General features: G+C 39.4%; 1 protein-coding gene across 1 annotated transcript in view; it reads left to right on the top strand.

Moving 5' to 3' along the window:
* The window catches only part of itga8 (integrin, alpha 8), a 204,019-nt gene that overhangs the window by 34,988 nt on the left and 152,371 nt on the right, over positions 1-16,660 (top strand). The window contains exons 5-6 of the mRNA XM_061954587.2: positions 7,162-7,223; positions 7,587-7,632. Of these exons, the coding sequence (XP_061810571.1) occupies positions 7,162-7,223; positions 7,587-7,632 (108 nt within the window). The remainder of the gene's footprint in view (positions 1-7,161; positions 7,224-7,586; positions 7,633-16,660) is intronic.

Here is a 16,660-nt window from a genome sequence, read left to right as displayed (position 1 = left end):
CAAATGTACATTATTGCAATCAGTTGATAAAACATTGTCCTTTACAATTATAAAAGCTTTTTACCAAAATCTACTACTCTGCTTGCATGTCAGCAGACTGGGGTAGATCCTGCTGAAATCATATGTATTGAATGAATAGAGAATTGTTTTGAATCGGGAAAATATCGTTTTTGAATCGAGAATCGAAAATGGATTTATAATCAAATCGTGACCCCAAGAATCGATATTGAATCGAATCGTGGGACACCTAAAGATTCGCGGCCCTATTAGTCACCATTAAAAGTTAAAGTTAAAGTACCACTGATAGTCACACATACACACTAGGTGTGGTGAAATTACCCTCTGCATTTGACCCCCCTTGTTCCACCCTCTGTGAGGCCGCGCTCAGGAATCATTTTGGTGATTTAACCCCCAATTCCAACCCTTGATGCTGAGTGCCAATGGGTCCCATTTGTATAGTCTTTGGTATGACTCGGCCGGGGTTTGAACTCACGACCTACCGATCTCAGGGCGGACACTCTAACCACAGGGCCATTGAGGTGTTACTAATTCAAATTTCTTGACCGATTCCAAAGATTCCAACACCAAGCCAATCAGCTCATACAGGCCAATTGTGCTATTTCCCATATTCCCAATCCCAGTTTTCATAGATTTGCCGCTTTTCTGTAACACTTATTCTCTCTTAAATAGTCTTTCAATGTCCACATTTCTTAACCAATTTCAACCATTCCAAAGTCAAAATGCCCCTTGCTCATGTTCCTTACATGTTAGCATGCTAAGGCTAGCATGTTAGCACGCTGCCTTAGTATGCTAACTTTGTTAACAAGCATTGCAAGCGTACACCTCAGCGTCATCCAGTATAATAGTGCATTCCATTCACCTCGGAAGCTGGGAATGACGTCACAGTTATGAGCGTTACACACTAAAACAATGCTGGGTTATTTTGATAACCCAATGTATGAGTTGCGAGTGTTGGGTTACATTTTGGGGTTATTTTTATGAAGAGCAATTCATTTTTTGGGTTGTAAGGGTATTATTTTAACTCAATTTTGGGGTTTTCAAAACTATGAACTATTTTTGGGTTGTTTTTGAAAGAGTAACGGATTTTTGGGTAAAGGGCTTTTTTTGTATTAAAAAGGTACTTTTTTCTTGAAGGGAATTTTATTAAGGATTAATCTCATTAACATTATTTACAATCACACATTTTATGTACATGAAAATATTTGAGCAGGCTGTATAGAACTACTATTGTCATGATCCGCTGCCCGGATCATGTTTGTTTAGTTTTTCCCTTCGTTCCTGTTTTGAGCACCCCTTGGTTTGTGTTTTACTTGCCATGACTGCAGATTGTTTTCACCTGCCTCTGATTAGTGTTCAGGACGCTCACCTTCTCCTGGGCACCAATCAGAGAGCTCCTTATTCCCTGCTTTTTGCCACACTCAGTCTGGCGTTTTTATTTTCTTCCACAAAACAGTTATGACGGCTAAAAATTTGATTCCAGAGCTAAGCTTCGCCTTTTTGTTTGCGGGTACTCCGGCTTCCTCCCACTTCCAAATACATGCACCTGGGGATAAGTTGATTGGCAACACTAAATTGGCCCTAGTGAGTGGATGTGAGTGTGAATGTTGTCTGTCTATCTGTGTTGGCCCTGCGATGAGGTGGCGACTTGTCCAGGGTGTACCCCGCCTTCCGCCCGATTGTAGCTGAGATAGGCTCCAGCGCCCTCCGCGACCCCAAAGGGAATAAGCGGTAGAAAATGGATGGATGGATGGATGTTTACATGCTAAGCTTTTCTTGTTTGCTATTCCGTTAGCTTCCCATGCTATCGGCACACTGGTGCGCTTTTATTTGTATCCCGCATGGTTTACGGACAATAAATAATTTCCTTACCTGCACATTGCCTCCGGAGTCCCGTCTGCAGCCTGGGAGAACGATCCACGCAGTAAAATGCGACCCCGCTGTGACATCTATGACCATACACGGCAATTCTTGTGAAAAGAAAAATGTCACTCATATCTTGCTTTTGAGTATATTTGGTAACACTTTAGTATGGGGAACATATTCACCATTAATTAGTTGCTTATTAACATGCAAATTTGTAACATATTGGCTCTTAATTAGTTGTTATTAAGTACTTATTAATGCCTTATTATGCATGGCCTTATTGTACAACCAGTAAGTCATTAACTAAGAGTGTTCCCTCAATAACCTCAGAATTATTGGTTATGAGTAACACTAACCCTAAGCCTAACCCTAACCTTTATATGTTCCCCTAGTGTCCAAATAACTCTAAATTAAGTTTTTGTTACTTTAATAGGCAAATAATTAATAGTGAATATGTTCCCCATACTAAAGTGTTACCGTATATTTTAATGGAACACAAATAATTTTGATCAGTAGTTGGGAAGGAGTAGGACAAACCAGCAGTAAAATGTATCATTTTTAACCAACTATTGGGTCAAGGAGCGCTAAATTGCGTAACCCAATAGTTGGGTTTGGAATAACCCAACATTGTGAGCATAACTCAGCGTTTGTGTTAAAGGGGAACATTATCACCAGACCTATGTAAGTGTCAATATATACCTTGATGTTGCAGAAAAAAGACCATATATTTTTTTAACCGATTTCCGAACTCTAAACGGGTGAATTTTGGCGAATTAAACGCCTTTCTAATATTCGCTCTCGGAGCGATGACGTCACAACGTGACGTCACATCGGGAAGCAATCCGCCATTTTCCCAAACACCTAGTCAAATCAGCTCTGTTATTTTCCGTTTTTTCGACTGTTTTTTGTATCCTTGGAGACATCATGCCTCGTCGGTGTGTTGTCGGAGGGTGTAACAACATGAACAGGGACGGATTCAAGTTGCACCAGTGGCCCAAAGATGCGAAAGTGACAAGAAATTGGACGTTTGTTCCGCACACTTTACCGACGAAAGCTATGCTACGACAGAGATGGCAAGAATGTGTGGATATCCTGTGACACTCAAAGCAGATGCATTTCCAACGATATAGTCAAAGAAATCTGCCGCCAGACCCCCATTGAATCTGCCGGAGTGTGTGAGCAATTCAGGGACAAAGGACCTCGGTAGCACGGCAAGCAATGGCGGCAGTTTGTTCCCGCAGACGACCGAGCTAAACCCCCTGGATGTCTTGGCTCACACCGTCCCTTATGCCACCGAAGATGATCAAGGGAAGAATATCGACCCTAGCTTCCCTGGCCTGCTGACATGAGGGTATGTCTACAGAATATATTAATTGATGAAAATTGGGCTGTCTGCACTCTCAAAGTGCATGTTGTTGCCAAATGTATTTCATATGCTGTAAACCTAGTTCATAGTTGTTAGTTTCCTTTAATGCCAAACAAACACATACCAATCGTTGGTTAGAAGGCGATCGCCGAATTCGTCCTCGCTTTCTCCCGTGTCGCTGGCTGTCGTGTCGTTTTCGTCAGTTTCACTTGCATACGGTTCAAACCGATATGGCTCAATAGCTTCAGTTTCTTCTTCAATTTCGTTTTCGCTACCTGCCTCCACACTACAACCATCCGTTTCAATACATTCGTAATCTGTTGAATCGCTTAAGCCGCTGAAATCCGAGTCTGAATCCGAGCTAATGTCGCTATACCTTGCTGTTCTATACGCCATGTTTGTTTGTGTTGGCATCACTATGTGACGTCACAGGAAAATGGACGGGTGTATATAACGATGGTTAAAATCAGGCACTTTGAAGCTTTTTTTAGGGATATTGCGTGACGGGTAAAATTTTGAAAAAAACTTTGAAAAATAAAATAAGCCACTGGGAACTGATTTTTAATGGTTTTAACCCTTCTGAAATTGTGATAATGTTCCCCTTTAAAAAATTTTTTAACCCAATAGTTGGGTTATGAATCAACCAACATTGAGTTAGCATAACTCAACTTTTGGGTTAAATAGTTCAACCCAATAGTTTGGTTGGGAATAACCCAACATTAAGTTATCATAACTCAAATTTTTGGTTAAATAATTCAACAAAAAAGTTGGGTTGAAAAAATGTACCCAAAATGTTGAGTTAAAATAACTCAAATAAGGGGTTCGTCCTTTTCTGAACCAGCAGGTCGGTTAAAATTGGGTCATTTTCTAACCCAACATTTATTAGTGTGTACAGTTACAAAGTCGAAAAACATGACGGCCACATCCACGAAAGCTATGTTTGTGCTTGCCTTATCTGAAAATAAAGAATGTATGGCAAAATATGGACTCCTTCTGCAACTTTCAAACATGGTGGATGAAGAGGAAACATAGACGCTATTGCTGGCGATGTATAACATATAAAATACTTGAAAATGTTTTTTATTTACACTACAGTAACATTACCATATATAAACAGTCAAAAATACATCGTATATGGCTGATTTAATGTGACAAAAAATTGTCAGACGTTGCCTTTAAAGACTATTACAGAAGTTTCTATTATTGTTTAAACTCAAAGCAGCCATTTTGGAAGCCAACTCTGCGGTGGTGAGAACTCTCAGACTTTCCTAATAGGAAATCCGACCTCGGGCGGCGTTTCAATTGAAATTTTCAACTAGGAACTCGGAAGTTCCAACTTCTCAGTACTAATGGAATGCACCATAAGTTGGTACATGACACATTCTAACTTTTTTACCTAATTTTGCACTTTTATAACTCAGCTTGCAGGCGTACGCTTTAGAGTCATATAACTTGGTACCTGACACATGCTAACTTTTTTTGACAATTTTGCCAGCGTACACCTCACAGTCATATAACGGTACGCAACACATGCAATGTTTGCATTTCCGTTCGGTTTGCACATTTCAGCAGTCACACGCAATTTCTCCTGAAATTGCATATTACACAACCCAGAACCAGTGAAGTTGGCGCATTGTGTAATTCGTAAATAAAAACAGAATACAATGATTTGCAAATCCATTTGAACTTATATTCAATTGACTAGACTGCAAAGACAAGATATTTAATGTTCGAACTAAGAAACTTATTTTTGTTTTGCAAATAATCATTAACTTAGAATTTAATGGCAGCAACATATTGCAAAAAAGTTGGCACAGGGGCATTTTTACCGCTGTGTTACATGGCCTTTCCTTTTAACAACACTCAGTAAACGTTTGGGAACTGAGGAGACCAATTTTTGAAGCTTTTCAGGTGGAATTCTTTCCCATTCTTGCTTGATGTACAGCTTAAGTTGTTCAACAGTCCGGGGTCTCTGTTGTGGTATTTTAGACTTCATAATGCGCCACACATTTTCAATGGGAGACAGGTCTGGACTACAGGCAGGCCAGTCTAGTACCCGCACTCTTTTACTGTGAAGCCACGCTGTTGTAACACGTGGCTTGGCATTGTCTTGCTAAAATAAGCAGGGGCATCCATGATAACGTTGCTTGGATGGCAACATATGTTGCTCCAAAACCTGTATGTACCTTTCAGCATTAATGGTGCCTTCACAGGTGTGTAAGTTACCCATGCCTTGGGCACTAATACACCCCCATACCATCACAGATGCTGCCTTTTCAACTTTGCGCCTTTAACCATCCGGATGGTTCTTTTCCTCTTTCTTCCGGAGGACACGACGTCCACAGTTTCTTAAAACAATCTGAAATGTGGACTTGTCAGACCACAGAACACTTTTCCACTTTGCATCAGTCCATCTTAGATGAGCTCGGGCCCAGCGAAGCCGCCGGCGTTTCTGGGTGTTGTTGATAAACGGTTTTCGCCTTGCATAGTTGAGTTTTAACTTGCACTTACAGATGTAGCGATTAACTGTAGTTGCTGACAGTGGTTTTCTGAAGTGTTCCTGAGCCCATATGGTGATATCCTTTACACACTGTTGTCACTTTTTGATGCAGTACCGCCTGAAGGATCCAAAGTCACGGGCATTCAATGTTTTTTACGCTTACGTGCAGTGATTTCTTCAGATTCTCTGAACCTTTTGATGATATTACGGACCGTAGATGGTGAAATCCCTAAATTTCTTGCAATAGCTCGTTGAGAAATGTTGTTTTTAAATTCTTTGACAATTTGCTCACGCATTTGTTCACAAATGCTGTTTGTGAATGACTGAGCATTTCATGGAAGCTGCTTTATACCCAATCATGGCACCCACCTGTTTCCAATTAGTCTGCTCACCTGTGGGATGTTCCAAGTCAGTGTTTGATGAGAATTCCTCAACTTTCTCAGTCTTTTTTGCCACTTGTGCCAGCTTTTTTCAAACATGTTGCAGGCATCAAATTCCAAATGAGCTAATATTTGGAAAAAATAACAACGTTTTCCAGTTCGAACGTTAAGTATCTTGTCTTTGCAGTCTATTCAATTAAATATAGGTTGAATAGGATTTGCAAATCATTCTATTCTGCTTTTATTTACGATTTACACAACGTGACAACTTCATTGGTTTTGGGTTTTGTATTTTTTGGACTTCCAGCCGTCCAAAACCATCATTGTATTAAATTTCTACAGTTGCACCCCTACTGCACTGACGATATACAACCTTAAATGAAGCCAACAGAATAGTCAAAAGTTTATCCGTATCTTTTCTCTTGCACCCTTTTTTTTGTCATTTTAATGGGATTTTCCCGACTCTCCCACTAACCCTTTCCGCCTCACATCCAGCTCCCTCCTGCCTCCATCGGGGTGATATAAGGCTCAGGGAGAGCACGATAATGACAAATGGAAGCTATCAGGTGGCACATCATAAACAGCAGATCAAATGCAGGGCCCCTTATCGTCTCATCTGCTGACAAGTCCCTCACTGTTCACACTCACGCATATCCTCCCTGCCTCTAGTCATCTCGCAGATATGCAACAACAAATCCACACTTAACACGCTGCTCTCCAGGGGGATACAAACGTAGTTTCTATCACATGTCTAATTTGTGCTCCATCCTCCCTGCGTGTTATAAATCACACTGTTTATACACGCGTGTGCACACTTCCACTCAACGTGGGGAGCAATCAATCCTTTTTATTTTCATGCACGGCTAAGCGGTGTAATTCATATACAAACCCACATTGTTTTTTCTTCGATTCTAATACTGGCGGCTGGAGTGGGATGAGTGTTTAGCTCCAGAAAACCAAATTCCCCACTGATTAAAACAAATGACATGCTAGCCTATTTAAATATACTGCATTGTGTGTGTGCTTTGCAGATGAACCAGACCCAGACGGACAGGGCTTCTGCCAGGCTGGCTTCAGTGTGGATTTCACCAAGGTACGCATTACTGGAAAGACTCCCTGAACGCATCACGGCGCGTCCTTTCACCTCCCCTGTGAGATTTATAGCGAAAGATGGGAGCCCGTTTGTCCCCTGAGGAGCCTCTAGTCTCAGTGCGCCTCTCAACACAATAGACTAAATACACACATACACATTCTTTCACTGTAAAGTCAGTGTGACCTTTAACCCCCGTCTCACAGTCCAACTTAACCCTTCTGTACAGGAAGCTGTCATTTCCCACAGCTTGTCAACATGCATGGCAGCAGGACTCAAACATACACACATGTATTCACAGCCATGTTTGTTGCAAAGAAGTTCTTGTCACATGATTTAACCTCCAGCTAATTATATTTATTCCAGGATGGCCAGCTGGTGGTAGGAGGACCTGGCAGCTTCTACTGGCAAGGTAAGTGCATTGAATCTATACACTCAAAAGGTTGGACAATTTGGAAGTCAAACCATGTTTTCTGGAAAATACGCCTCTAAAGTTGCACAAAAAAGTCATACCGCCTGTGACAATACAGCATATTGTGTCTTTAGTGTTGTCAGTAGGGCTTGTTATCATTTACCTTTTTGACGATACCGGTGCCAAATAGGGATTGCATTGTGACAGAAATCGCAGCCTCCTGTGATAACGATATATATCACGATTTAAGTTTTGATGTATAAATGATAATAGAATCATTTCAAAACGGGTTATAAGGGCTCCTGATTGGGCTGCTGAGGTATGCAGTAACATATTACATGCTGTATTGTTTCATCAAAACTATTATTATTATACTTTTTAGTTTACTGTTATAATTGGTTGCTTATCTGTTGTCATGTTTCTATCTACACATCTTTTAAAATATGATAAAACATTTATTCTTATGTTGTTTTTATACTTTACGTTAGTTTTGGGCAATACTACAAATTTGGGTATTGATCCAAAACCAAGTAGTTACAGGGGCAGTATCGTTCATACCAGTGGTTCTCAACCTTTTTTCAGTGATGTACTCCCTGTGATTTTTTTTTAAATTCTAGTACCCCCTAATCAGAGCAAAGCATTTTTGGTTGAAAAAAAGAGATAAAGAAGTAAAATACAGCACTATGTCATCAGTTTCTGATATATTAAATTGTATAACAGTGCAAAATATTGCTCATTTGTAGTGGTCTTTCTTGAACTATTTGGAAAAAAAGATAGGTTTTTATTTATATTTATAAAGGATTTTTGAATTGTTACTATTTTTAGAATATTTAAAAAAAATCTCACGTACCCCTTGGCATACCTTCAAGTACCCCCAGGGGTACGCGTACCCCCATTTGAGAACCACTGGTTCATACCAATGATGATACTGATATTTAAAATTTTCAAGATCATCGAATGATTCATTTCTTATAATCAAACAAAAACACAAGATGGCCATCTATAACATACATTCATAAAATATAACATACATCCATAAACGTGGAGTGCAATATATTTATCTGCACAGTAATCTATTTATATCTGCACCTTCTTTTGTAAATTCAAACACTCTGCACTTTATTGCTCTTTTATCCTGCACTACAACGAGCTAATGCAACGAAATTTAGTTTTTATCTGTACTGTAAAGTTCAAATTTGAATGACAATATAAGTAAGTCTAAGTCTAGGTCTAAGTCTAACAATATCAATTAAAAATTAAAATGACTTCATACTATTAGCTTTGATTTAAATAATTTGGTATTTGCCCCAAAGGACTTATTTGTAAACAATAAAAAAAAAACGACAAAAGATTTTGTGATGGTAAAAAATATTGATATAATCACTGTAGAGTACTATCAACCAAGTACTGATACTATACTTGGTATTATTACTACTGTCTATTTGTATCGATCTGCCGACCTCGGTTTACATTCAAGAGCTCTACCATGACTTATTGTATTCTCTTACAATGTGTAGTGTAGCATGTTCTCGTCCTCCAGTGATAATGCTACTTACAAGACACTTAGTTAATTTGCCGCTATGGAGGCGAGGATTAGTGACTTAGAAGTAAATTTGCACTGTAGAGGGACCTTAGCCGCTAATGAGAATGCTACATTGCGTTGAGGACGAGGTTGTTTGCTTGTCGCTGTCAAATGTGCAGAATGTGTCATTAGCATGGTATTTAAAAACTATATCCATCCATTTTCTACCGCTTGTCCATCTCGGCGTCGCGGGGGACTGGAGCCTATCCCAGCTGCACTCGGGCGGAATGCGGGGTATGCTCCAGACAAGTCGCCACCTCATTGAAGGGCCAACACGGATAGACAGACAACATTCACACTCTCTTGTTGGCCAAACGTATATCCTGTCAATGTCGCGCAACCCTAGTGCCAATTGTTTTGTTTTTTAATGGTGCTGATGCATTCAGAATGCAGGACTCGAACCGGTACAATATACCAACTGTGTTTAAAATCACTGCCTTTTTATCATTTTTATTTCATTTGTTGAATCGAACCAAAGAAAAAAGACAATCAACATAACATACATTTAAATTATAAATGGAATTTGTGCTGCTAACACACTAGGTGTGGCGAAATTATTCTCTGCATTTGACCCATCACCCTTGATCACCCCCTGGGAGGTGAGGGGAGCAGTGAGCAGCAGCGGTGGCCGCGCCTGAGAATTATTTTTGGTGATTTAACCCCCGAAGTACGACTGTTCTGTATTGTTAGAATGGTACTTCAGGCAATGTGTTTTTGTTCGCCAAAGTTTGACCCTTGGATAAGATCATTTCTACTTCCCTTATTGAACCTGGGAGAAAATTGTGTTGGACCTTAGAAGTTCTAGGTATTGACATAATGATGCTCATAGGAGTAAATGTGATGGGTTTCACAGTCATGGACGCCTACACACATCACCATCTCCGGTGTCATCACAAAAGTATGACAGAAAGGAAGAATATTTCCCTAGGTTTCCACTTTCTTTGACCTTCTTTATTGCGACAGGAAGTGCTTGCTTGAGCTCTGTAACAAGCTAATCCGAGTGTTAATGGAGCATGAAGGAAGGGCCCGTCTACCCCGTGATAAAGCTGACGGGGCAAAGGAGGGGTGAAGACAGAGAGGTGGCGGGTCATTAGAGAGATGACAGTAACGTGTAGCAGAAGCTCGCGAGGGAAAAGAGATGTGAGGTGACGGAAGGGAGTTAAGACACCAGACATGCATTTTCTGCAGGATTGATTGGTTTCAAGATGGCTGGGCATGTGGGGCCAGGCTCTGCGGAGTGATGAGATGTCATATATGTCACCCATTCAGGTGGGCCCAGTACTCCCCCAAGTCCAGTCCTTTCCTCTTCACTTATTCCAATTTGAGGAACATGTGCCCCCCGCGACCCCAAAAGGGAATAAGCGGTAGGAAATGGATGGATGGATGGATGTTCTATTCTCATTTCCTCACTGTCAGCAGGCAACGATTATTTTTAGAGATGTCCGATAATATCGGCCTGCCGATATTATCGGCCGATAAATGCGTTAAAATGTAATATCCTAAATTTTCGGTATCATTTTTTTTATTATCGGTATGGGTTTTTTATTTTTTTATTTTTTTATTTTTTTATTAAATCAACATAAAAAACACAAGATACACTTACAATTAGTGCACCAACCCAAAAATCCTCCCTCCCCCATTTACACTCATTCACACAAAAGGGTTGTTTCTTTCTGTTATTAATATTCTGGTTCCTACATTATATATCAATATATATCAATACAATCTGCAAGGGATACAGTCCGTAAGCACACATGATTGTGCGTGCTGCTGGTCCACTAATAGTACTAACCTTTAACAGTTAAATTTACTCATTTTCATTAATTACTAGTTTCTATGTAACTGTTTTTATATTGTTTTACTTTCTTTTTTATTCAAGAAAATGTTTTTAATTTATTTATCTTATTTTATTTTATGAATTTTTTTTTAAAATACCTTATCGTCACCATACCCAGTTGTCCAAATTAGGCATAATAATGTGTTCATTCCACGACTGCATATATCGGTTGATATCGGTATCGGTTGATATCGGATATCGGCAAAAAGCCATTATCGGACATCCCTAAGGAATGCTGAAAGGTACATACAGGTTTTGGAGCAACATATGTTGCCATCCAAGCAACGTTATCAATGCCAAGCCACGTGTTACAAAAGTGTGGCTTCATAGTAAAAGAGTGCGGGTACTAGACTGGCCTGCCTGTAGTCCAGACCTGTCTCCCATTGAAAATGTGTGGCGCATTATGAAGCCTAAAATACCACAACGGAGACCCCGGACTGTTGAACAACTTAACTTAAGCCAGGGGTCCCCAAATACGGCTGGCGGGAAGTCCCAAGTTAAAGAAAATATATATATAAAATGAATATATTTATATTCAAATAAATATGTATACATTTTCTTTTAATTATATATTTTTTAAATCTGTCCTTTCTAATCCATTTTCTACCGCTTGTTACTCTCTGTGTCTCCTAGCCGCTCAGGCAAATCATATTGTCTAAAAATGCATTTTCCCATCAATAACGTGACATCATGGCGCTCGCGTTGCAGTGGCGGGCGAGCGCGCGGCAAGTGCGCGCTCTTTCAGTTAGTGCGCCAGAAATATATATATATATATATATATATATATATAGTGTATATATATACATTCCGCCCGAATGCAGCTGAGATAGGCTGCAGCGCCATCCGCGCCCCCAAAAGGACAAACGGTAGGAAATAGATGGATGGATATACATATACATATATACAGCCTGGCCCCCGGCCAATTTTTTTTAACCCAATGCGTCCCCCGATTCAAAATGTTTTGGGACCCCTGACTTAAGCTGTATATCAAGCAAGAATGGGAAATAATTTCACCTGAAAAGCTCCATAAATGTGTCTCCTCAGTTCCCAAACGTTTACTGAGTGTTGTTAAAAGGAAAGGCCATGTAACACAGTGGTAAAAATTACCCTGTGCCAACTTTTTTGCAATGTGTTGCTGCCATTAAATTCTAAGTTGATGATTATTTGCAAAACAAAATTTAGTTTCTAAGTTCGAATATTAAATATCTTGTCTTTGCAGTCTATTCAATTGAATATAAGTTGAAAAGGATTTGCAAATCATTGTATTCTTGTTTTATTTACGAATTACACACGGTGAAACGACTATAAAAAGGATCATCCACCTGTGACCTAGTGTGTCCTGGTGCCACGTACACTTGTGGGCACACTTATGTTTGAACATGGGGTTTGTTATGGACAAACTGTGGCTAGCCAATAACAGAACACCACTCTGATTCAGATCGGGGAAAACTTAACAAAAGCCCACAGTAAAGCCAAATGACTTGCATAAAATGGGTAAGTGCAAGTTCAACGACTTGTGGCTCCAGAACGATCCATTTAACGCATGCTTGAAGCGGGTGGAGGGAAATGTATGAGGTGTTAAGTAGTCGGATGTAGAGCCAAAGAGGAGAGAAGGGTTTATAAACAGTGCGCTGAAAGTGAATAAAATGATAATAAATACGTCAAAAATCTGTGAAAAGTCTGTCAAAACACAAACACTTGCAAGGATCAACTTAACCCCCCCGAAAGGAGTGTTATGTGTGTGAAGTGGCGTCGATTGCCAAAGGAGCTCAATACGAGATGTTTCGTAGTAAAATCCTACTATTACATACAGTAAGTGAACGCTCTGTGGTAGTAGTGTACTCACAGCAATAAAACTATAAAAACAACACAATTCTCTTATATTTCTATTATTTATTCCAATATTTTCAAGTCAGCTTCTCATGCCTAATATGTTGTCCAACTTATACAGCAACTGACATTAAAAGCTTTCTAGTGTTTATACTCAGTTTATGGTTGAGTAAGGAAAGCAAGGAAGATTTGCGAATGTTATTTTGTCATGCTTAAATAAAAACTAATCCTTGTATTTTAGCAATACGTTTTCATAAAAGTCACAAAAAATAGGTAAAAATGTATTCATACATACCAGATACAAAATGAGCTGAGCAAATGTGAATGTTGTCCACATTATTCACATCCAAATTCTGTGTGAGGCTTGCAAGCCATAATCGCTTCTTTCTTTTTAGACTATCGCTTTGTCTGCACTCTCTGTTTTTCACAACTTTGTGCAAATAGTATTGTAGATGTTTTAATATTTTTGCTCAATTCTGACAGCCTCAAAAGCACTGCAAAAGTTACCCATTAAGCTTTAGCAGAGATGCTAACAGTCCCTTTCACAGACAATATTGTATTGTGCTTTCCTCTACCATTGCTGACGTTCTGGTTGTTGTAGCAAGAAAACACCTGATATGAAACACTTTGCACCTTTTGCAAGAAACCTACTGTATGGTAAATCTGAAGAATGGGTCTTATGGTGTTTGCTAATATTCATTTATAGTTTACAACAGAGAAGCTTCTGGTGTATTTAGTTAGTTTAGCCATTTTGTTTTGAAATGTGAAAAAGCAATGAATGAATTCATATACCTACATTCTTTCTGGCCCTCTGAAATGGTCTTAAATTATATTAATTATGGTCTTTTAAAAAAATCTAAAATTTTACTTGTTGAAACCTGCAGAGACCTTGTGATATAGCTATTGTTATTTTAATTAATTGTTTTTACTATTATTATTATTTTACTTGTTGTTTATTCGATACTAATTTTTATCCGGTTGTTCTTTTAAATTATTTTTAAAGTTGAGTTTTAATGGAGCAATAAATACTCCATCCATCCATCCTACAAACCCCGTTTCCATATGAGTTGGGAAATTGTGTTAGATGTGAATATAAACGGAATACAATGATTTGCAAATCCTTTTCAACTCATATTCAATTGAATGCACTACAAAGACAAGATATTTGATGTTCAAACTCATAAACTTTATTTATTTTTTTGCAAATAATAATTAACTTAGAATTTCATGTCTGCAACACGTGCCAAAGTAGTTGGGAAAGGGCATGTTCACCACTGTGTTACATGGCCTTTCCTTTTAACAACACTCAGTAAATGTTTGGGAACTGAGGAGACACATTCTTAAGCTTCTCAGATGGAATTCTTTCCCATTCTTGCTTGATGTACAGCTTAAGTTGTTCAACAGTCCGGGGGTCTCCGTTGTGGTATTTCAGGCTTCATGATGCGCCACACATTTTCAATGGGAGACAGGTCTGGACTACAGGCAGGCCAGGAAAGTACCCGCACTCTTTTACTATGAAGCCACGTTGATGTAACACGTGGCTTGGCATTGTCTTGCTGAAATAAGCAGGGGCGTCCATGGTAACGTTGCTTGGATGGCAACATATGTTGCTCCAAAACCTGTATGTACCTTTCAGCATTAATGGCGCCTTCACAGATGTGTAAGTTACCCATGTCTTGGGCACTAATACACCCCCATTCCATCACAGATGCTGGCTTTTCAACTTTGCGCCTACAACAATCCGGATGGTTCTTTTCCTCTTTGGTTCAGAGGACACGACGTCCACAGTTTCCCAAAACAATTTGAAATGTGGACTCGTCAGACCACAGAACACTTTTCCACTTTGTCTCAGTCCATCTTAGATGAGCTCAGGCCCAGCGAAGCCGACGGCGTTTCTGGGTGTTGTTGATAAACGGTTTTCGCCTTGCATAGGAGAGTTTTAACTTGCACTTACAGATGTAGCGACCAACTGTAGTTACTGACAGTGGGTTTCTGAAGTGTTCCTGAGCCCATGTGGCGATATCCTTTACACACTGATGTCGCTTGTTGATGCAGTACAGCCTGAGGGATCGAAGGTCACGGGCTTAGCTGCTTACGTGCAGTGATTTCTCCAGATTCTCTGAATCCTTTGATGATATTACGGACCGTAGATGGTGAAATCCCTAAATTCCTTGCAATAGCTGGTTGAGAAAGGTTTTTTTTAAACTGTTCAATAATTTGCTCACGCATTTGTTGACAAAGTGGTGACCCTCGCCCCATCCTTGTTTGTGAATGACTGAGCATTTCATGGAATTTACTTTTATACCCAATCATGGCACCCACCTGTTCCCAATTTACCTGTTCACCTGTGGGATGTTCCAAATAAGTGTTTGATGAGCATTCCTCAACTTTATCAGTATTTATTGCCACCTTTCCCAACTTCTTTGTCACGTGTTACTGGCATCAAATTTTAAAGTTAATGATTATTTGCAAAAAAAAAAAAATGTTTATCAGTTTGAACATCAAATATGTTGTCTTTGTAGCATATTCAACTGAATATGGGTTGAAAATGATTTGCAAATCATTGTATTCCGTTTATATTTACATCTAACACAATTTCCCAACTCATATGGAAACGGGGTTTGTATTTCTACCGCTTGTCCCTTTTGGGGTCCTCATGTTGTCCAAATAATAAATAATCGTGAGTTTAATATTAATCAATATAATCATGATTATTATTTTCTGCCATAAATGTCCAGCCCTGATTCTGGGTTTTGCACTAAACATGTATTGTTTTCTTGACAACTTAACCAACCAGCCAGGAAATGGCAATACAAACAAATACTTTGCAAAAAAAAAAAGGTCAACGAAACTGTTTGGAACGTGCCAAACAATATTTACACAGTTCAGGATAATTGTTTGGCAGTGGTGCCGCTGTGAATTCAATAATAAATGTTGCAGCGTATAAAAGCCACACTAATGGACTACATGCCGAGCGGACTGCCTCCAGTTAAAATACTTCCTCTCAATGTTTATAAAAGCACTTAGCTTTGGTTTTATGGACTCTTATATGCAATCATCATCATCGGCAGCAGCACAGCCAGCATATAAATACTTGGCCTGCAGTGGACATTTGATTAAGTACACTCTGTAAATTCTGTCTTTACAGAGATAATGATGCTCATTTTTGACTAATTGACAAAATACAAACTAAATTATTGCACTGATTTTAGATGAGCTAACCAACATTATAGAAACAGCACTGCCACTTCAAACTATGTTGTAAAACCTGCTTGATTATGGAACGCTATGTCATAGGGTTGTACGGTATACCGGTATTAGTATAGTCCCACGATACTAATGAATCATATTCGGTTCCATACCCCCCCCCCCCTAGTCGTCACGTCGTGTCTTTGCTAGTTTACGAGAAGACGAGCATGTTCGGCAGCGCATAATCACAGAGTACTTACAAGCAGACACAGTGTGTAGGCTGAAAAGGGAGAACGGACGCATTTTGGCTTAAAAACTAACGATAAAGGTGAAGTTATAACACTGAAACGCCCTCAGGAAGAGGTGCTTTAAAGGCCTACTGAAATGCGATTTTCTTATTTAAACGGGGATAGCAGGTCCATTCTATGTGTCATACTTGATCATTTCGCGATATTGCCATATTTTTGCTGAAAGGATTTAGTAGAGAACATCGACGATAAAGTTTGCAACTTTTGGTCGCTGATAAAAAAGCCTTGCCTGTACCGGAAGTATCAGACGAGTAGCGTGACGTCACAGGTTGTGGAGCTCCT

Source organism: Nerophis lumbriciformis, linkage group LG04, assembly GCF_033978685.3.
Source record: "Nerophis lumbriciformis linkage group LG04, RoL_Nlum_v2.1, whole genome shotgun sequence".
Lineage (NCBI taxonomy): Eukaryota > Metazoa > Chordata > Actinopteri > Syngnathiformes > Syngnathidae > Nerophis > Nerophis lumbriciformis.
The sequence above is the reverse complement of the archived record's forward strand: the minus strand, read 5'-3'. Positions and strand labels throughout refer to the sequence as shown.